Source organism: Ailuropoda melanoleuca, chromosome 3 (assembly GCF_002007445.2).
Source record: "Ailuropoda melanoleuca isolate Jingjing chromosome 3, ASM200744v2, whole genome shotgun sequence".
Taxonomy (NCBI): Eukaryota; Metazoa; Chordata; class Mammalia; order Carnivora; family Ursidae; genus Ailuropoda; species Ailuropoda melanoleuca.
The window spans coordinates 81,417,882-81,441,163 of NC_048220.1; the positions used below are offsets into that span (position 1 = coordinate 81,417,882).

Below are 23,282 nucleotides of genomic sequence, written 5' to 3' on the forward strand. Positions count from 1 at the left end.
AAGAATTAATTAACATAAGACCTGAATTTCAGGATCCATTGTGCCAACCCTGTGGAGCATGCCTCAGTGGAGGTAAGGCCTAGGTCCTGGGGTTGGCCTTCTAAGAAAAAGGGAGGCACTGTCGACCTCATTGAAGAACTTGCCTACTCCTGCCACTCTGGTTGATGTCGCCAATATCAAAGAGAGGACTTCTGAATGGGTGCATGGGGCAGAAATAATGAAAACACTATACTCTCCATTACCCCTTCCATTATGATGTCTTACCCTCAGCTGCTCGGACGAATTGTGCCTCGAGCTTCCCAGTAAAGAATGTCTAGAGTTATACTGCTGCTGGGGGGGTGCTGCTGGAGTGATAGTCGGGGGGGGGGGGGGGGTTGGAGTGGTGGTTGGGTGCTGGTATGGTAAGAGGCAGGGTGAGGTGGCGGTGGGGTGGTAAGGTGCTGGTATGGTAGGATAGTGGTGGCTGGTGGTGGATTGGTCCTGGGGTGGTGGGGGTGTGCGTGTGTTTTGAGTAAAGCTCCAGGACATTAGCTCACTTCCACCCCAGCTCTACAAGACGGCACAAGTGTAGCTCTGGCAGGGCCAGAATCCTTTTGTTCACCTACTTTCCTAACACTGGTTTCAACCTGGACCTTCAGAAATTCTCGGGAAGATTAAAAGTGATTTAGATTTGTTTTCTCTTAGTGCAAACTGCCAGTTGACACAATCTCTTCAAATTCTGCCTGTCAGTAAAAGATAGGGAACTGCTGAAACCATTTAGTGTAAGTAGAGTTTCTCAAACATTAAAATGTCAACAAGAGCTGGGAAAGCCTCACCACATGTCAATTACACTTATGAAACTTCTGAATGGAAATTTTATTTTCAGTGCACTTTATTTTTCCTCCTTAATTGCAAAATCAACAGCTCAATGGTAAAAAGTATAGTCCTCCTCCTCAAGGTCAAATTGATATTTACCTTAACAGGCAAGTCCAAAGGTATCTACCCTAAAAACTGGTAAGTGTTGGTGTTGTTGGAAATGGTGCTAAAATCCAAAATGTAAATTTGACAGATTTTCTTAACGTACAGAATTATCACACCTAAGATGTCAGAACAAAGAAAGCATATTTGTAGAAAATACTTTTAGGCCTAAAAATTAGAAGAAAGAAAAATAATAGTTTATGTTCTGCTTTGTTATTTGGGTAATTTCATCAGACATTGAGGCACTATTACCAGACAAAAGTGTCATCATTTTATACCTTTAAGATATCTTTTAGCTTAATCATCATACTTGAGTTTATCTACCCAAGAATCGAACAGAGTAAAACCCTGTAAAATGTGTATTTGATAAATTGATTCCATGATTCTTAAATGAATATCTGCTTTGGACTTGTCAAGAAAGGAAGATAATGTGAACTTTCAGAGTCATAGGGCTTTAGGGTATATATATAGATAGATATAGATATAGATATCTGTAGTATATATGTAGTGTATCTTATTTCCAAGGTCACAACAGTATCATGGTAATAGATTCTTATTGTAGACTAAATGGATATGAAAATAAAAAAGAAATAACTGATTTTTTTTTTTTTAGTTGCCTCTAAATTAAAAAACATTTTCAACAAAATGGTAGTTAGGGATCTTACCTTAGGAAGCCTCCCCTCCATTTCCTTATTTGGAAATGGTTCTTGACTGACCCAGACAGAGAGCTCCGGGTAATAAACCTACAGAGACATAAAAGCACACACATTCAGATTAAAAACAGCATCCACTCTGGGGCGCCTGGGTGGCACAGCAGTTAAGCGTCTGCCTTCGGCTCAGGGCGTGATCCCGGCGTTATGGGTTCGAGCCCCACATCAGGCTCCTCCGCTATGAGCCTGCTTCTTCCTCTCCCACTCCCCCTGCTTGTGTTCCCTCTCTCACTGGCTGTCTCTATCTCTGTCAAATAAATAAATAAATAAATAAATAAATCTTAAAAAAAATTAAAAAAATAAAAAATAACAACAACAAAAAAAACAGCATCCACTCTGAAACCTCATGGGATCAACTTCATGAGCTCAATCCTCAATGTCATTTCTTTCCTGATTACAACCTAGAGCACTGGGAGAGCCCTTCACCTCTTCCAGACTGTTAGAGTGCATCCAAACGTATACTGCACTCAGGAGAGTTCTGGCTCAGTGTCTTCTTAGAGTAAGTCCAACAGAGCGAAGATGTCAATCAGTGTAATCTTCAGCACGCTAAGTGGTAACCTCCTGACGTGACTGGCTGAGCAAACTAAGGCACTGGGGAGGCCTAACTTTCAGACAACCTACGGTAAGTATACTTGCAAACTACATGCTTATGAGATAAATGTGCCACATACCCATAAAACTCCATTAGGGGTTATTCCAATAATTGATTAAAAGGTTCAACATTATGCACAAAACATAAGGAGGACAGGAACAAGCAGCCTGCATTCTCCCCAGGTCCATGTGGCCACTGGCAACACTCTGCTCACTGCCTGAAAGTAGCAAGTGTCCGGGAGATGGGCAGCATTGCCATGAATGATTCAGAGAATACCAGCTGATGAATCTGGGGGTGGGGGCATGTGGGACAAGGCAGAGAGCCTGAGTGGAATTGAGTAATTCTTCTTTATATATACAAAGGGTTATTAGCATAAGAAGGTTGCTGACCAGCTGTTCTCCATCACCAGGCAAGACAGGAGTAGGGGGTTAGGAATTAAATTATAACATGGATTTAGGTCAGCTATAAGGAAGGACTTGGCATAAGAATTGTTAAATTACTGAAAGAATTTAGAGAGGAAAACTGTGAAATCTCCTTTAAGAAATTTAGAAACAGAATCTAACAACCATCTGCCAGAGTTAATTCACGTTTGATACAGCCCTGCTTGAAGGGAGGGGAGGAAATTAGGTAAGATTCCCTCCAGATCTGATTCACTAAATGCTCCAAATAAGCCTCACATTCAATAAATAATATGAAGAATCACATCTTAGTAATAGGCTAACAAACAGGCTTAATGTCATTTTTGTTTCTGGAAGCCACAGATGTGGTAGCCTAGTCACTGGGCTAACTGCAGTGTCTTCACTGGCAGTGGTCAGTCCACCTGGTCAGGGGGCCTGAGCTAGGAAATGTGGATGGCTGGGCTGATTCTTCGAGATAGTCTAATAGTAACTATCATTACGGCACATCCCATGTTACAAAGCAGTTTGCATATATTACCCAAATATATCCTGACAATAAACTTAGGTCTTAACATTTCAGAGATAAGAAAACAGAAACTCAGAAAGGTCACCCACTTGTCCAAAGCCACACAGTGAGTACAGGATAGGACTTAAACCAGATTTCCAGATTCTCAACTTCCCACTGTGCCGATGCCCTCAAATTACCCCAGAATGCAAACTGCCTACCACCTCTTTCAAAATTACACCAGTCCACAGACACCACACACATTTATATCTTACATATTTGAGAGAGCTCATCCGGCAAGAACGGAAGTCTGACTTCAGACTGGGTCTGCCTTCTGGGCCTCGTGGTTCCCCCAACCTGAACCTCCTTCAGCTCTCCCCTCCTCTGCCCAGATCCTTCTGGGAGAATTCCACCATCTGCCTTGTTTGGGACAAACAAGTCACCCCTGACGTTCCCTTTAACTGGAAATGGGTGAAGAAAACAAAATTGCCATCTAAAATATACAAGCTTTTTTTTAAGGCTTCAAACAAAGTCACAGCATATAAAATCCTACTTTGTGCTTAATTTAAGGAGATCCCAATTGGGATCAACTATAGACTCAATAAGTACATTTCTACATTACCACCTTTAAAAGCAGACTTTCACTGCAAATTTTAAATATTACACATATTAGCAAGAAATAAAGTTCTATTGTAAACAGAAATGATAAAAATACATGTCAAAACTTAGGCTCATGGACACAATGAGAAGTAACATCAAGTAAACGTTATGTCTGTGTTCTTCAGCTTTTCTGTGATAGTCCATTTTAACAAAATGAGACTGTTTTAGCATTAACTTTCAGGTTCAAAGCATCACTACAAAAGCCACCCAAGTCCAATCTTCAGGGAAAAGTAGCCTCAGAAATCATTATACTTACTCTTTTTTTTTTTAAAGATTTTATTTATTTATTAGACAGAGAGAGACAGCCAGCGAGAGAGAGAACAAAAACGGGGAGTGGGAGAGGAAGAAGCAGGCTCCCAGCGGAGGAGCCTGATGTGGGACTCGACCCCGGAACGCCGGGATCACGCCCTGAGCCGAAGGCAGACGCTTAACGACTGCGCTACCCAGGCGCCCCTATACTTATTCTTACAATTTGTTTTTCCAAGAACTTTTTTTTTTTTTTAAGAAAAACAGTCAATGATTTTTTTTTTTTTTTGCCAAAGAACTCAGGAACATGGGTATCTGATAGCAAAACCCACAACTAAAGAAACTTCCCCTAACCCAAATTTGTTCTTTTGAAACATAATATTTTAGCCACAAACTGACCAAGGGCACTTCTAATTAGGCATTTTTTAGTGTTTGAATCATCAAGTAATCATTGTATACTTTAGGAAAAATAAATGTCACTTTGGCCTTGTGGTAAATTCTTCCATTCTCCTTCAGAAGCAGAACTTGAAGCCAAAAATGGCAGGGAGAGAGGCACCTCAGTTACTCTTAAAACTTGCTTGGTTGGTCTCTAAGAACTCAGCATATCCCTGGATATAGCATCTGAAGGGGATGTTTAAACTTTTTTTTTTTTTTTTTTGGATTTGGAAAAAGTTGGTAGATTATTGGAAATACATACTGCCTCTAACCCAGCATTGCTCTCTCTTACCCTGTGGTGGTTTGAGACTCTAAAATGAAGGACTTAAAAGATCTATGACAACCATCAGCCTTGCTCTCCAACACCTCAGAATACCTTTGTCCACGCGTGCATTCGCCACAAGTGAGGGAGGCACCTGCCGTGTGTGGACACTGCTCAGTTCTAGGGATTACGAGAAATACAGGAGCACAAAAGATCATTTTATAAAAGTGTGCTCTATGGGTTAAATGGTACATTCCCCACATACAAAATTCACATGTCAGAATCTTAATCCGCAGTTAGAATGTGCTTATATTTGGAGATGGGGTCTTTAAAGAGGTAATTAAGTTAAAATTAGGTCATTAGGAGAGGCCCTAACTCAGTATGACTGGTGTCTTTATAAGGAGGAAAGGAGGACAGACACACAGAGAGGAAAGGCCATGTGAGGACACAGGGAGAAGAGGTCCATCTACAAGCCAAGGAAAGAGCCTCAGAGGAAACCAACCTGCTGACACCTAGACTTCAAGAGTTCAAGACTCCAGAATGGTGAGAAAACAAAGTTCTGCTGTTTAAGCCACCTAATCAGTGGTCTTTGTTGTGACAGCCCTAGCAGATTAATAGTGTGCTTTAAGGGCAATTTAAAAAAAGGAAAAGAAATGTATAGGTTATGTCAAATATAATAGCTGTTGGAACATTCAACAGCCTAAAAAAACAACCCCAAACCAACATGCAGCAAACCATCCAGCAGTGCTGTCAAGAAAGGAAAGGGGGGTGGTGGTGAGCAGATCTGGGAGGGCATGTGATGGCTACCAGATGCAAGCCAAGGCAGACAGCGGGTTGAGGAGCTACCTGCGGGAAGGGACCGTATGGCCAGGAGGTCTCGCTGCCGCTCAGCGGTCATCAGAACGCCAGCACCAATGCAGCCCCGCAGGCTGCTGTTCCCTATTTTTTACCTAAGTTCGAAATATCAGGAGCTGCCAGTGGCCCTAGGATTGGGTCTTTTGAGTACTGATCGTATATAGGTCAGAAAACAGGGAGAAGTTGATTTTTCTTCCTAAAGTCCATCTGTTCTTGCTTGGACCCTAAACTTGTTCATTCACTTTGGTACTAGCCAATTGGTGCTCTAAAGGTGGCCACATGGCTTAAACTTGAATTCATTCCGTTTTCTGGATTCAAGTTTGTGTTTTCCATGAAGACCAACTAAACTGTTTCTGTTTTAGACTTCACTGAGTACTCTAACGGTGGTGGTGATGTGCATCTCCGAAAGGGGAGTGTCCCAGAGAATACACGGGGCAGTACCTCAACATTACTGTTCTGTTAAACAAGCAAACCAGAGTCTGCCTTAATCTTCACAACAGAAGATTGTGTTCTCTTAACAAGAAGATACATATTCTTTCAAAACTGTCTTCCATATATAAAATAATTGTTTGCTCTTGTTCAAGTAAAATCCTCAGAACTCCCTGGAATACTGTTCTTCCAGAAGTTAGGAATCACAGAAACAAGCTATATCCTCAACAATGAAGAAAACATAAGTGTTTGAGAAAATAGAGGGAAAGAAACTGTTAGTGTTTTAAATTGGAGAACGTGCAAAGGTTTTGCTTGAATTCTGGGAAAGGCTAAGGATTTATGCTTGTCACTTAATATATTCGTTAATGCATCGTTTTTTTACAGTGCTGCATTATCTCACTGACAACTAGGTTTAAAAACAATGGAACTGACAAAATGAACCACACTGGCTTAAGCATGCTAATCATGATATCCATGAGTAGCTCTTAAGTAAAACCAATTTTCTGCTTTTATTAAATATATTTAAATCCACTATATATTTAAATACAGTTTTATGGTGAAAATGTGCTATTTCTTACTGATTCTTTTCCATGTATGTGATGGTTGGGTATTTAAGTTTCAATGGTTTATCATACAAGCTGAGAATGAAATGCTCATGGTTTTACCTTTTTAAGTCTCTTTCTTCGTTTCTTTCTTTCTTGGCTTGTTTTACTCTCTGGATAATGCATTATGAAAAACAACTTCATTTTTTTAGCCCATAAGGTAATTAGCTTGCCAATAATTATAACTTGGTATCCAAATTAGAAAAATAAAATGTCAGGGAAATCAGAGGCCACTCCTGCAAGGTCCTAAAACCATGCAAACTAGATTATCACTGAAATTCTTTTCTGAAATCTCTCCTAAGCTTTTCATTTAAAAACTTGCAGAATGTTTTCCAATAGTATGGTCTACACACAGAATCAAACGAATTGACATGTTTCCTGTCACTTTTATGCTACTTGTAAAATTTGAATTGTATCTGTTTATTACCTGTTTCTACCTGTATTTTTTCTCTGGAAAGCAGAGTGTCTGTTGGTGCCTCAGTTGGCAAACACTCTGGTTTGGGAACTAAATGAAATGAAATGAATTTGTATTTTTCTCTGTTCATTTACCGTCTTTATCAAGAGATCTTTGAAGAGACTGTTAAAGGAGAATGATCCCCAAAGGCATGGCCATGACTTTACTCAGAGCCTAAACACATCACATACGCATATGCTGCTTACTTAATTGGCTAACATACCTTCTTAGAAACCTGCCATGAAGATGCGGGCGGCATGGTTTGGTTGTTAACGACCATACTTATAATATTATTTTCTATCCTTGGTGGAGTTCTATGTGCTTAAGGAATGCACACACATGGCCCTTTTATGACTTAACAAGAACAGGTGCCCACCCCCTGCAATTAGGAAGACAGAACAGGGCAGCAGGTGTCCAAACTGCATAAGTAATTCTTTGAACAGCAAAGGAGCATATTTCATCATCTCTCTGCCAATTAAATTGTGCGTGTGCATGTGTACATGTTCTCTTCTGCCTAATTGGCTGGGAGGTCCTGAAAGCTGCTACTGTGTGACAAGGAGAATGCACATACGTGTACTTCATTCCTGCCAATACCCTTTGAAGTGGTGCTATTAAGAATCTCCCTGTAAAGCTACTCTGCTCCCAGGTGTTGCTGGCCATGTGAGAGGGCAGAATGTAAACTGAAACCATAAATGAGCTACAAGGATCATTTTCTCTGAACAGCATTACATCAAAGATTAGATGGTGCCAGAAGATGATGCACTGAGCTCTCTCTCTGGAGACCTCGTCTTAGCAATCTGCCTAACCCTGCGAGAGCTGTTTGGAGCCGGGGCACACCGCTGAGGAAATGCACTGCAACCAGAAGACAAAAAATAAAAATCCAGAACACTGGGCCATTCGGATAATGTATGTAACCTCTGCCCATTCTGGAAAGCAGAGTTCAAGTGTCAGTTGGTGCCCAAGTTGGCAAACGTTCTGGTTTGGGAACTAAACGGAACACACAGCCACCTAAGTTCCCGCACGCGCGCGCGCAGGCGCAGGAGCCGGCTGCGCTAACAGCCGTCAGGACAGAGCGCCCGTTACCCACGCCCGCCCGTCGCGCTCGGCTGAAAATGCCCTCCCGCTAGACAGGAGACCGTGGCCTCTTAGGGCGCTGCTGTGTCACAACCCCTGCGGACATTCTCGGCTTTTCCATGGCCTGACAAGTTCTTAACCTGTAGAAATGGGGGTCGGGGAGACAACCGTGGGTCAGGGAGGAAGATGAGGCTGCCTCACAAGCTGCGTAAGCCCCCGGCCTTCGCTTTGCTTCGGGTGCACAGGTCCACAATGGGCACAGAAGATGTCCACCTTTTATCACACAGCACGATAGGTTCCTGCCAACGTTACCTGTCAGGCAGGCAAAAGATTCGTAATTCTTTGTGAGTTGGCGTGTCTGAAACAAGCTGTGTCGACTTTACTAGTAGAATCCTTTAAATTCACTCTGCTCGTGCTGAAGCCATCTAGAGAGGCCGCTGATGAATATGTGGGAACCTGACAGCTGTGGAATTTTATTTCTAGATTTCAAGGAGGCAGAGAAAGGAAAAGGAAATCTCGCTGGCAACAAAACGAAAGTGTTTACATGTGAAATTAATCGTCAGCACAAAGAGCTTTCCCAGTCACTCTGTTCCACAATATAATATGCTGCTTGTTTGGGGGCTGAGTCTTTAAAAATTTGATTTCTAAGAACAATAGCAAAGATTTTCAAGAGGAGCAACGAATCAAGTCAGGAGCAACCCACAAAAGGTTAACGTTATCATCCAACTTTGCTTTTCCACCACTCTCTGTTAGGTGATGTGTCAGGGCTTTGGTGGCGCCTGGTTCAAGGCAGGGTGCGGCGCAGCTGGTAACACGGTCGGCTGCAAACACGTGCGTGGCACAAACTCCTCCCACCCCAGCCCCCCTCCTCTCCAACAGGAACAGGCTCAGCACAAAGCAGTCCACCTAAAGGCTCCATAAATCCAGAAAAGGGAGTTACTGATCGAGGAATTCTCAGATTTCTGCCAAGGCACCCTCCCCTGGGCTGGAGGTCAGCCTGGTACAGTAATCAGAGCCAAACTGCGGACTGGACTCCAGGAATGAAGTTGAACACTTCAAATCCTGACTTTTAACGGACGGTTTTTCTTTTCGGAGATGAAGACAAAACAAAGTACAAACAGCTGATAACAGCCCAAAGTAAACCAGAAGAAAAAGTACAGAGCAAAGCTTGGAAACAAATCTCATAAGGGATATCTAAGAAGAGATTTTCCAAACAAAGGGAAAAAATAAAGCAGCTTTTTAAAGCTCTGGTTTGAGATTAAGCAGTTTGTGAATGAACAATAAGAAAGTAAAGGCCACAAAACAAGATATTTGCTCTTTTCAGCAGGAAAAAAAAATACTGGCCTTTGTTAACTAGCAGAAAGAAAAAAAAAAGGCCCCTCAGGCATTTAAGCACAACATAAGTTTTTCCTTGCCCCCATGACCTCAACAAATATGTTAATAAAATCTTTTACCTCCCTGGAGTGGAACCAGAGTAAATATTTACTTAACACATTGAGTTTCTAAGTCTGGACCACCTTATTCCCTTATAGAAATGGGTTTTCACTTGTAATTAAGAAATTAGAAACACTACATCTTAACAATGTTCCTCCTGACTTTTAAGGTGAAAGAAGAGAAGGGAAGTGGGTAGAGGAATGGAAGAGAGAGGGAGACAGAGAAAGAAGAAAACGATATTGTGCCCTGTACAACAAGCTGCACTTGTGAATTTCTGACCAGAAGTCTCTGCCACAAACGAGGGTAATGCTGCCGACATGCTTTCCAATACATGCTTTCCAGACATCGGGAGTTAACAGGACCTCTTCCAAGCACATTCCAAGGTTAATAGGAAACATCTAGACTTGCTTTTATTGGCTGGTTTAAATAATTCTAGGTATGCTAGGTTTCACCTACAAATAACTGTAAGATACAAGTCTGATTTCTACTCAACAGGAATGCCATTTTTTCTTTCCTCTTGTCCTAAAGTATGTGCTACTCATTAAAATCTTAGGAACATTTTCACCAACAACATAGAAGAAAAAGTCCTCAAATATCAGTTTCTTTTGTTAAAGGCGTCAAAGGGTAGTAAGTTTTTTGGTTTTTTTTTTTTTTTTTATCTAAACATAAGGATTTGGATTTTTCTTGGTCTGGGTGGAGTATGAGATAGCCAGTTGCTTTTGAGGAGTTTGTCAACATATCAAAGCATTCCTCTTGGTGACATGTTCAAGACTGAGCTTTCCTGAAAGTGTGCATTTTGTCCCAAAGTGCTCATTCCCGAAGAAATTGTTCACTCTCTCCATCAGTGTGCCCTCTCCTCCTGGCAGCTGCAAACCACCCCCTCCCCCCAGCACTGAGCAAAAGTCACTTTACAGCTCCACACGTGTCCCACCCTGCCTTGATCATTTAAGATCATATCTCTCCACTAAGAAACAGCATCATAAAAGATCACCAAATTTGGAGGGAAAGTCATTTCTATCGTGAGAGGATGTAATTAAAATTGATTTAAATCAGATGCTAGCTGATTATCTTATAAGAAGTTTGGCTTAAAAAAAAAAGAAAAATTTAGCCAGATCTGTACCCACATGCTGTTAAGTGCTCAGGTCACACAGAGGCCACTGAGAGACCTTCATATGAAAACTGGCAAAAAAAACAAAAAAACAAAAAAAAAAAACCTAAAAGGAACAGAGTCAGGTTAGGATGGATGCGCCCCTTTGCACCATCTGGATTTGCAACCCCACTGGAGGGCCTGGGTAGTGGTGGGAGAGGGGGGTGGGCATGCTCTGATTGAGGAGGTTTCTGTCTGATGAGGGCTCAGTCAGGCAGTGCTATGGGAAGCCAAGAAGACCCAAAGGGGCAGCCACCAGCCCAAACTGGTACGGTGTCTCAGCGCTGGGAGTCCCTGGAGAATCGACTATCTCCACAGTGTGAAGATGCATGCAGAAGGAATGCCAAATGAGGCGGCTGCGTTCCCTCACTTGGATCCTCAGTGACATGAAGAGGGTAGTGTTGGAAACTCAGGCCCTCCTTCCCCGTGCCGCCTGCACCTGCACTCTCCACCACAACACTTCCCCTCCCGTGGGTGGTTTCTCACCCCGCTCTTGCCCTGTAAACAGGAGCTGCTGGAACTCGCACAGGCAGAGCAGGTAAATTTGGGAACCCGCAGTTTTCCGTGGAAACGCACACGCGGGGTCGTTCGGGTTTCGGGCGTACTTCGCGGGTGCACTGGCTGAATCCCCCGGGGCCGCCCCGAGGGCGACGCGCACCAGTACGTGCCGGCGGCGGGCCCACTGTACAGGCGGGATCACTGAGGAAGAGCAGTCAGGGCGTCGGCCGAGGTCCCATAACCCAGCCTCCCCTCTCTCACAGAGTACAGTCCGTCAACACGGAGCTTCTCTGCCACTGCCCAGAGCCACCTGCAGTGCCACCATGAGCTCCCCTGCGAGTCGGGGTCTGCTTTCAATCCCCCAAGTACAGCAGGCGTTAAGCACCGCAGCTTACTGCCTAGTGACGAGTTTCTGACACCTACTAGCAAGAGTTTCCTCAGGAATAGTTGTCGCTCTGCTGCCTGTGTTTCTGATAACTGGCTGGCCTTCAAAAATAACTGACCTACAAACCAGTTAGCGCCGTTTGAGGGCAGAGAGGGTCTGCTCTTAGCCGTGCGTGGCTGCAGTCCTCGAGGGAAGACTGCTTAGAGCAGCAACTCTAAGTTGGTCACGTTCAGACTTTGGATGAAACGCAAGCTACACCGGTCATCACAGTTTTGTCTTTTTTCAGTTTTCCCTGGCAGGAAATATTTAGAACAAAACAAGTATCTAGCAATCACTGCAGCTAATTACAAAGGGCATTTGCTGAGAAACCAAATTGTTTTAATATGACCTCCAAATGAACTCTCAAACAGCTTCTCAGGTGGCCTAGCAATGCACAGTCGAATTCAGAATAGCTTTCCTTCATCAGATGTATTTGGAATCACATTCACTATAACTTTGCTTTTCAGCATTTCCATTTAAAAACAAACTGCTTGAAGGAGAATTAAAATTTTATCAATGATCTTCAAATATACAAACCATATATAGTTGACCCTTTTCAACATGGGGGTTAGGGGTCCCAAGGCCCTGAGCAGTCAAAAATCTGTGTATAACTTCTGATCCTCCCCAAACTTAACTATTAATAGCCTAGTGCTGACTGGAAGCCTTACAGTAAGAGTTAATTAACACATATTTCATACATCATAGATATTATATACTGTAGTCTCACAACAAAATAAGCTAGAGAAAAGGAAAAAAGAAAATCATAAAAAAAATACACTGACAGTACTGTATTGTATTTATCAAAAAAAAAAAAAATCTGCATATAAGTGGACCAGCGCAGTTCAAACCTGTGTTGTTCAAGAGTCAGTTCTACTACGTAAAAATATAAAGTGATCCTAATTGAGGAAGAAAATAAACACGTTTGCCCAGAGAGACAGTGTATAAACTACCAAGAATGGTATTCAGGAAGAAAAACAAATTTAACCTGATTGCATTTGGAAGCTTTTAATTAATGTAGAAATGCAGATCGTTCTAAGACAGAAAAATGGAAAAACAGAGATGGGCTAAGAAGGCAATTATTAGTTATTACCATCATGAAGGTACTAAATAATAAATAACGAGGTACGTAGCATTTGATCCTCAGATTACGTGTGGAGTAGTACTGTATTCAATCACACTGAAAGATATGGCGTCCCTCTGGCTTTCTCTAAGCAATGTAAGAGTCGCTGATCAATTTAGTAAAAATCCACATTAATAATCAGATGAATTATTTCTATGATGCCAAAGAACAAGTTTAATTGAATTTCTGATTGAATTGATTGTGACAGTGTAGACAGTTAAGCTTCATATAATAAAATTAAAGTTTAAAAAGCAGTCCTCCTTTAAAAAAAAAAAAAGGAAAAGGAATATGCTTAATAAAGATGAAAAGATGTGGAGACTTGGCTCCCAGACCTTGATAACAAGATCAGAACCATTTAAGATTCTATTATCAAGAAGTGAGCAAAATATCCAAGGGCCAGGGGCATTTCATGATGTATAATTAGACCCAGCTCTCCACAGGGCAGCATGAAATGGAGACTCAGTTATGCTCCACAGCATCTAGGCTTCAGAAAGAGTCAAACCCAGGTAATTAAGGATCACAGTTATGCACAGGAGAAGAACTCAGAGATGATGTGGGCAGAATTTCTGATGCTGGAGTAACTGAATTGGTTGGGCATATAATCTCAATTATCCAGCCAATTAATAAAAAAATATGTACCACATACCTCCTTTCTGTGAGGTCTTGAATATTTGGTAGGTAGCTTTCCATCCTATAGAACGAACATCTTATGAAGCGTACATCCCATTAATTCGGGCTGGAAGTGCCAAAGTAGCAAACACATTTTTTTCAAAAAAGTTTTTTTTTTAGAACTAAGCTGCCAAATCCTGGGATGTCTATCCAGGAAGGGAGTGGTCTTATAACTAAGTCATCTTTTCAAATTTGAATTCCCTGAACCATACAGTTGGAAGTCCCTGAGAGTGCATGTTTCAAAGAATGGTTCCGTTCCCTGCACACTCTTCATCCTTTCCGCCAGTATTCACTGTGTGCCCGCAATGCAGGGGGCGCGAGGCTAAGTATCCAACCATGTGCGGCCAAGCCCACACAGCACACTGATACGCTAAGATTCAGCAGCTGCCTAGCAAAACAAGAACAGACTTCCAGATCGTGGTCCCAGTAAGCCTTCTGGGTAACTTTCACTATGATCACTTAATGAAAGGCACGAAACAGTACTTCTTGGAAAAGTACTTAATAACAATCCCTTACTTGGGTCATATTTATTAATACCTTAGTAAGTTTTATCCATCTAACGACTCACTCGAGCTTTTCCTTGACAGTTCTGGATGTTGGCTGCCAAAGATGCCCTATCTTCTCCTAATTTCTCCTCTTTCCTGTCCAAGGACAGGCTCTATATCCGACACTGACTTTGTCCAACAAAAGCGTCCTCAAAATGCCTGGACCCACTTTAAACACAGTAACTTCTGTAGATTTCTCTCTGTTCAGCCACCGGACTGCAGTACTTTTCCCTGCTGGAATTGTATCAAACACCATTCAGACAGGAAGGCTGTTACCTGCCCCAGTAATCAAAGGACGGTGGCGTGTGATGGTGATCTGAGTATGGCTTGCAGTGGAGAAGGGAGCGGAGCTGGAGCTGGACGACCACACCAAACTTCTGTGCGCATTACGAATCTCCCTCTTGTGTTAACCACTTATTGGTAGGAGTCTTTGGCTCATACTATTACTGGCAACGACTACTCAGCTATTCTCTCTCTCTCTCTCCAGTTAATGGCTCTGGTTCCCAAGTTCAGCTTCAGCGGGGCAAACAGACCTTCCTTTCATTGGCCACATTCTCTTACGTATCTTCTCTTTCTCCTTTTCAAACACAAGTCACATTTGTATTTTAGTCTACGGAAGTAAGGATGAAATGTTGAACGAGCAGTCGAAAATCGAGGGTTCAAACCCTCTCCAGCTAGATAATCCTAACACTTTTCAGGGCACAATGCTTAGAATGGAAACCACTCTCAGGGAGTAAAAGGCAATAATTTTATTTATGAAGATTTCATTACCTCGTGACACCAGAGCTGATGAGGCTCTGCTGTCACGACTGCCCGGGTCAGGCTGCTGACACACGGAGTGCGGAACTGCTGGCGGAACAGTGTTAACGGCCCCACATGGAACGGCGCCGCACAGCCCATGTTCTGGAGATGTGTGTCTCTATCCCAGAATGAGATTTCTCTTTGGCAGACCATGCCAAGTGAACTTTTTGGACTCTCTTAGGATCTCTTCTGTTGAAAGACATGTAAAAGAAGGGAGCTGTTTCTGTAGTGTGCTTGCATTTCACTATCCCCTACCTCCCCGGACACTGAGCCTTCCTTACTGATCAGGGAAGGGGGGCTTTTCAGTAGTCAATTCAAAACCTGTCCGTGCTCACCTCATTTCCTGGGCCATAAGTTTTATAACCTGAGCTGTCACAATTCTGCAAAGTATTGGGCTGTTACTAGCCATAAATCTCAAAGTGAGTCACCTGGTTCTGCCCAGAAATAACAGATCTCCCTGTATCCACGACTACTGACTCATTCATTTATTCCACAGACATTTATTGATCACTAAGGATGTGCCAGTTCCTAGATAGGTACTGAAGCGGCGATCAGACTGGTTCAGAGATGTCGTGGAATCTGTTCCAAGGTCCCATTTAGAACGTGTCAATGAAGGTTAGGGCTTCCTTCCACTTTGTGGAAAGAGAATGCCAATCAACTTCACTAGCTGTTCTAGAGTTCCCTCTTAGTGATGAAATTTTTCAACATCAGAATTCATCATCCTGACTGTAGAGGAAAAGAAAAAAACAAAACAAAACCAAGGCATCACAGCCTCAGCTGCTACCAAAAAGAGGGGTGATGCTCATTTACTAGGGGTCAGTGTTCTTGTTTCCAGTTAACAGTCTTGGAGGATAGAAAAACAGATTGGCAGAAATAAGGCAGTCAATGAGTAGAATGTTGTAAGTGTGATGCTTGCACAGGGAGCATGAGAGCATTCCTGCTGGATGTGCAGGGCTGTCTCGTAGAGGAACTGTCATTTAAACTGTCTCGAAGAATGGCTTTATTTTGTCAGAGGAGCATTCTTTCTAGGATGTAAGCAAAGACACAGGAGGCACTCCTGGGGTATGGTTTGAGTAACAAGTGGCTGGTCCCTCTAGAAAAGTATATTCCATCGTGGTTAGAAATAAAAGATTCGCTTACATAGTTCTTGGCATGGCTGCCCAGTCACAGAAATTAAACTTACGAAGCTCTAAACACAGAAATTAAAAAGTAAATTATTTAGAAGTATGAGGTGAGAGTAGGCATAAAGAATTCAAGGAATGATGCTTACCTACGTTACTTTAATGAAGAGAATCGGGTAAGTCCAGCCACATCTGAAGGGACTAAAAGAGCTTAGAGCTAGTGAAATCATGTCACATTGAAAGTCTTGAAGTGGGTGTATTCTAAGCTAGGAGTCTGTGCTGTATCCAGAAGAAATTCCAGAAAACTCCTTCTCAGTCTTGGCTTTCCCCAACTTTTGTGTATCATGTGATGAGATTCCCTTCAAACGGTCACTAGACTATTGACTAACATAGTAACAGCCTGCAGGCCTCAAAATATAAACAATTTTATGATGATGATGTCAGTGTTGGCTTGAATTTTGAGTAAGTATGTCTGGTGAATCAGGAAGAAGTGGAGAGAGAGAACCAACTGGGTCCATGTGGTTGCAACTGATTAGCACATGGCTCCACCCAGTTAGCCTCACAGAAGGGAAGTGTGGTGCTGGCACGGCAGCAGTGTCCTCTCTGGCCACATGGGCACTGACGAAGCTGCTGGAATTTGCCAGTGGAAGTGCTACCACCTTCTCATGAGAAAGAGGTTAACTGGGCTCCCTTCTTCCCTCCCAGTTCCTTGCAGCTAGGGGTCTTCTCTCCAGCACTCCACCCCAGCCCAAGGACAGGGAGGGGCAGCAACACAATAAGCTTACATCTAACCAGAAGCATATGGAAGTCTGTGATCTTTTCTGTGGGGCACAGTCAAAAGGCAAAGAACCTGACAGGTTGGAACGTGACTGATAGCCTCGGGTCATCTTTAAGATGCTGGCGTCATCTTTAAGATGCTGGCGTCGTGGCGTCCTCTGGCTTAGCACATCAAGTCCTGACTTCCAGACCTAGTTTGTGAGGTTTGCCCTTGACAGCACAGAGGTCCTAAATAGGCAGGAGGATGGCCCCTGCTGTATAAGAATGCATTATGCTTACTCTTGCAAGCATACCTTTCTAATGTATTCCCTTTATCTGGAAATCACTTCTCTCTCCTCTAACTCTAAACAAATATTTTTAATTCTTCATTCATTAAATAATTATTAAGGACTAGTGGTAAGCCCTAGGGATAAAAGCTTAGGAAGGCATAGTACCTGCTCTCAAGGGGCAAACAGTCCGCTTCTAGGTTTCAAATTTAACGACAACCCCAATCACTTATTAAACTCTATACTGAGGATTTTGAAATCATACTCAGGCAATAGAGTATCAAGCTTGGTTAGCAATGTCTGCCACTAGTGTAGCAGGAGTTAGTGGTGGCATGCATATTTGCCATCTCTGGGTCTAGCTTAATTTCTGCCTTCTCAAGAAAATGTTTCCCCTACCATCCCCACTCCCCACTCCCCAATACCATCATTCTTCTGCGTCTTATGATTTAGAACTGGATTATACCGCATGGCATTAAATTTGCCACACGTTAGTCTTCCTTCCACAGCTAAAATAGAAGACAACTGAGGGCAGAGGCCAAGCGTGCATCTTCTGTAAAGCGCAAGAACCAAGCACAAATAAGATGCTCAAAAAATACTTGCTCGGTTGGCATGGGAATCGATGCCCAATCCTACCACTAACGCTTCTCATTCTCTAAAGTGTTTTCATTCATGGCACCTTTGTGTTCTCAGGGTCATTTTCATAAGATCACAGGATCAGGTTATACTAGAAATGAGTGAGGACTTTACAGTTCCAGGACTGGGGTCAGAGCTCCTCCTGGATCCCAGAGGGGATTTTTATGGCTACAGGAAAAGTTGCCGTGAGCTTTAAGCACCACAGCTGGGTCAAACCTCGCATGTCACCAGATTGAGCAGAGTGTGGCTTTACAGGCTGGTCAGCGAGCACCTGAAAGCCACTCTCTCCTGGCAAGTGGCTTTACGGCCTAACCACAAAGTTTGTCTTTTGTTAACAAATAATGGGAAATAATTTACTCTGAAAACTAAAATTACATTCACTTCCAACTTCCTAGCTTGTAGAAGAAGGTGAGGATGCAAATTACTTCCAGATCACCAAAACTAAACATGATTAAGTCGTTAAGGATGAATTTCTAAAACTCCAACCCAATATTTATTGAGCTTCTAACATATTTCAAACTTTATTAAGCACTGCATATGAAGTTTATAAACCCTCTGGGAGCCTATAATTTATTTGGTCAATGGAAGAAATGAATAGGATCTAACCCACAAATAATGCAGGAGAGTATAATCTAGTGTTACACCTAGGTTAATACCATGTCATTGCTACTATTAACTGAATTGATAGTTAGAATTTAGTTGAGAGCCATGTTAACGCTTAAATCCCAAACCATTGGAGCTGCTAACGCTTGTCATGCACTAGCTGATCAATTTCAGGGTCACTGCTATTTTTTAAACCACTGAGACAGAAATCCTTGAAGCTGTCCCTACCTGCAAAATATGTCTAGAAATATCCATTTCAGATACATTTAGACCCAATAAATGGTATTTTTAGCAACCATAATTTCTGCTGATGTGGGCTAAGATTTATGGTTAATCTGCTTTCCAGTTCAAAGCAAAGGAGCAGTTTAAAATTGGAATCTTTTAATATATCTTGATCAAGATGACATAGGCCAAGTACATTCAATACATTTCCTCTGGTATATTCAAATTGGATTTGCTGATAAGATTTCCTTATCCCTAGTCTTTTCCTGTATAACAAAGGAATTACACAGATCATTCAGGCAAATCCTTCCCACTCCTCTTTCACTCCAGCAACATTTTGAATAACCAAGATGAACCAGGAAAACAAGGTTTTTGTTTGTTGTAAGCATAATTATTCCAATAACTATGTCAATGCTCCATTTCACTTTGGCTGTGAGGATGAGACCTTAAAAGACTTTTCAGCCAGGAATACCACTAAGAAAAAAATGTGCCGGACCCAGGAAGCCAGTATCTCACCCCCGACCCCCAGTCAATCCGAAGCCGATGAAGGCTCATCACCTAGAGTTTCCTCATCTAATGTAGTGAAGTATTCGCACTTCAGAGGTGTGTTTTTCTAAGATTTAAAATAAAGTGAATTCCTTTAATGTACTTACGATGATCTGCTTTACATACAAGGTTTTAAGAATTCTATCAGGTTAAAATAGAGTAACACTCTGAGTAGCTGTTTATTCCAAGATTTCTGCTCAAATGCCTTCTCCTGTCTGAATTATCTATATAACTCAAGAGGAAGCTGGACTGGGGTTAAAGCTGGATAGAAAATCCCTTCTGTCCTAATTCCCCATAATTCCCCAAACAATCCCCGGTCTTCCCCTCGGTCTCCCCCTCCCGTGTGCGGGAAGGCCTTGTGTAAGACAACACCGTATAAAATTACCCTCCTGGGTACAGGCACTCCTCAGCATCTCCACAATCAACTGAGGAACCTGTAAATTCACATTCCAAAGCCCAATGGCACAGCTACCAATAGGACCTCATCCCTCCTCAATCTTTGTCTTTCTCTTTAACAAGAAAACCTTATGTTAATGGAGAGATTATTGAAAGAGTCTCCTTGTAAGCCCATGAATGCCACTTCACGGACTGTACAAAAAGCAGAGCTCTATGAACGGTACAACAGAGTCAACTCATCTTTTTGAAAAGCTCAGCATCAGCCTGAGAGAGAACTGAAATTGTTCCAATTCCTAGATCTCTAGTAGAACATAACGAGGCCACGCGCGTGCCACTGTGAGTCCGTGCGCGTGCCACTGTGAGTGCGTGCGCGTGCCACTGTGAGTCCGCGCGCACAAACGCACAGGCAAGTTTACTGCACCGAGGGTAGTCACGTGGAAAATCAGGACTTAACCTTGACATTGGAGTAAATAATTCATTTTTTCAAACTATTCAATAAGATCATCCGCTCATTCTTAAGTATTTTCTTCTCATTGATGTATCTGAAGCAAGTACCTTTAAAATAAAAAAACCCCTAAATACCAAAAAAACCATATAAAATATATCTTAGAAATTCAAATTTACCAAAATGCCATATAAATTAAAGAAATACGGACAGTCTCTGCAAACTCACAATAACTTGTTAATTGCAAAAATAAATAAATAAATAATGGGCAACTGGAAAAAATGCATGTTTACTAGATAACCTAAGTTTGGGAAAGCGTTATTGAAAAGAACACTCTGGCCAACTAAGACACAGCAAACTAGACTCAAAACTACAGCTTCTAACAGTACTGAGTTGTATAACACAATACATTGTAATCTGTATACATGGTGCCAGCCCTCCCCTGGGAATTGAGCTCAGAGTCCCCCACACAGAATACAATGTGATTAGTGCCTGGGAGAGTTAACACAGTGGTTGTATTTTTTTGATAATGCAAAGGCACTCTAGGATTCTCGAGTTTCTTCAAACTATTGTTGTGAAACATCACCATTTTAGGGTATGTAAAATGTCGAGATACTGAATCACTTTATTTTGAATTCTGAGGTCTACCAGTAATTTCTTACCCTGGAGTGAGCTGATTATAAATCTGTATTTGTCATAAGCCCTTAACTAAACCAGCTAAATACACTGAAATTAGATCCTCTCTAGTGTTTTAAATTATGTAAATGGAAATACACATTTAACAGAAAAGGCATGTTCATATACTTCCCAGAGGGCCCTGTGTTCGATCTACTGCTTCCTTAGCCAAAGTGTCTATTGTACGTAGGCTAAGTCTTTACTCTAAGTAAGCCAGTTACAGAGATCAACAAAGGAATTCCAGTTTTAATCAAGGAAGGAAAATTACTTCATTTTGCCGAAAAGGAGAAAAGGAGGTGCCACTAATAACAGTTTTTTAAAGAATAAAACGGAAACTTTTTTTTTAACATTAATATATGCAAAGACTTCTAAGAGCTCAGGCCTCCCGGAATAAGCGAATTGCTAGAAAGTTACTTGGAATCACCCACAGACAATAACTGTCGGTGGTTTCATTTCAGGCAATGGGCTGTTGCCAAGAGGGACTGACATCTTGATGAAAGGATCACCAAAAAGTTGTGAGAATTTTTCCATGGGTAAAAATCCTTCCAAGAGCAACAAACTCTGATTTCTCATTCCGCCACCATACATAAAGGACAACTGTAAGAAATTAACAACATGTAGTAATAATCCAGATGTACTCTTCTGCATTCAAAGCATTCCAACTTTCATTCTCGGCTTTGGCACACACGCTGGCCTTTCACGAAGCTCATTCCACTCACTAATGCAGAAACATGATATTTACTCTCGGAGCCTGACCTATAGGGCTTGTTCTGGCAGGGTTAGCGGTCAAATTTATGTGTAACCAAACTGGTCACCTGACCTATTACAACGTACGTGAACCTTCATGGTCTACCTACAGTGACACAGAGGGTAAGATTCTCGATAAAGGGCTACAAGACAAGCTGATGGGGTCAGTCTCAGTAAAAACAAAAATAAAAATACTCTGAGGCAGTTCATTTTATTACCATCCTAGCACTACGCCAATGACTGATTAGGAATTTAATACGAAGTTAGGAACCGTTTGCACAAAACCCACTGACCAGTTTAATTTTCTGTTCATCCGTTTTGCCCTTCCACCTCAAGTTCCTTAAATTTGGCCGTTAGGCTGTAAGTCCAAGCGAGAGCTATTTGACCTGAGGATTTGACACCCACCCACCTGCCGAACTGACAGGCGAGCTGTACACGAAAAATAAAGGGCTTATTTGCTAATAGGATTCACACTGAACTCATTTAACTGCTCTGATTCATTCTTCTCCTTGGAAGCTTATACTTGGGTGGTTCTCAAAGAAAACATCAAGTATATCAGATTCAATTTTGATTCATTAAATTCCACCCTCCTTTAAAAAAACCCCTAAAACTAAATTTGGAAATCACACATTCTAAGTGGCAAAGAGGTGCTTTAGAGAGTATAAACATCTGTAGCGGACATGTACCTAACTGAAAAGTTGCAGGACATTTCTATTATTTTTCGCAGTCCAACCTTATTTCCAAGGAGGACATTTTTCATAGATCATATACTTATTCAGCTGCTTCTAATGTGTATTTCATCTCCTTTGCTCTTTAATCAGTCACCAAACACAAAACTACCCTCTCTGTGGATCATAATACTTGTCTGAAATAGTCACACTTTCCTTTAGAGGTAGCATGCTTGACTTCTAAAGCTGAGCAGATGCCTCTCAAGTGAAATGATAAAGCCACAAAAAGTATCAATGCGAATATCATTTGAGATACAAAGAGTATATCGATATCAAAGTCCGTGCTCCTCGAATACATTGCTCTTAAGGAGAGCAGACAACTAGGGCTGTTGGGTGAGCGAGCGGGACCCAGACTCCTCCTCCGTGGGTAAGTTCTCGCTATCTCTAAACTAGGACCCCCGGCTTTGTCTGAGACCTACTGCTGCCACCTCTTCAGTGCACGTCACAACACATCACTCTTCTTAAAGAACAGAACGGTTTCCGTTGTTCAAGTTAAATAAATCTTCGCTTCTGAAAGAGGAATTTCAGTTTTCTATTCAAAATGACTGCAAATCAAAAGATCTAATTCACCACATCCAGTTCATATACATTGCTGAACTGCAAAGCTCCCACAGGCAGGAGAGCCTTTTAAAGGTCACATGGGGTCAGAACAATAAGGGGTTGAGGCAGGATGAAGGCGGGTGGTTGGTATTTACACGAAGTAAAGACTGACAACAATCACTGAGAATCTGCTCTGATGACCCGTTCTTACCATTTTGAGAATCGTTAACAGTCTTGGCCTTGCACCCTCCCTCTCTTCAGTCCAGGGAGACCGACCTGCAAAATATGTTCAAATACAGTAGACAAATCGCCTCACTACAGGTCAGCAAATGCAAAATGCCTGTTTAGATGTTACAGACAAATGACCATTTTCTGTGGTTAAGATAAGTTACATGCAAATTCTCGTAACCACTGGGGCTTCGGAGAGAGCTTTCCAAGGGTCTATAGGCTTCAATAGGGGACAAAGGAATCCCTGGTACAGGGCTTTGCAGCGTCCTGGGCTATTCTTAGTGTTCAGTTCATCTTTAAATTGAAGAAGTTCAAAAGGTTTAGCAACTTAAAAGTAGAACCAAGAGATAAAAATAGATTGTTTTCTGGCTGCTCTTTGTTCCCAGACATACTACTGGCAGTATATTTGCAATCAAGGCAGCAGAATAGGAATCAGCCGTCCACCGTGTAGTGTAATGCCTCAGAGTGGATATTTTTGGAAATGGCACTGCATTACATAACCTCCCGTGTTTTAAAAAAAAAAAAAAAAAACTTACAC

General features: G+C 42.0%; 1 protein-coding gene across 2 annotated transcripts in view; it reads right to left on the bottom strand.

Annotated features, from left to right (window-relative positions):
- NREP (neuronal regeneration related protein) overlaps positions 1-23,282 on the bottom strand; it is a 28,812-nt gene that overhangs the window by 4,461 nt on the left and 1,069 nt on the right. Inside the window, exons 2-4 of one of the 2 annotated variants that reach the window (XM_034656609.1) lie at positions 22,728-22,792; positions 3,438-3,623; positions 1,623-1,700 (exon numbers count right to left, since the gene is read on the bottom strand). In XM_034656609.1, the coding sequence (XP_034512500.1) occupies positions 1,623-1,700; positions 3,438-3,455 (96 nt within the window). In that variant the 5' untranslated portion in view covers positions 3,456-3,623; positions 22,728-22,792. The remainder of the gene's footprint in view (positions 1-1,622; positions 1,701-3,437; positions 3,624-22,727; positions 22,793-23,282) is intronic. The other variant, XM_011224908.3, reaches the window with a different exon arrangement.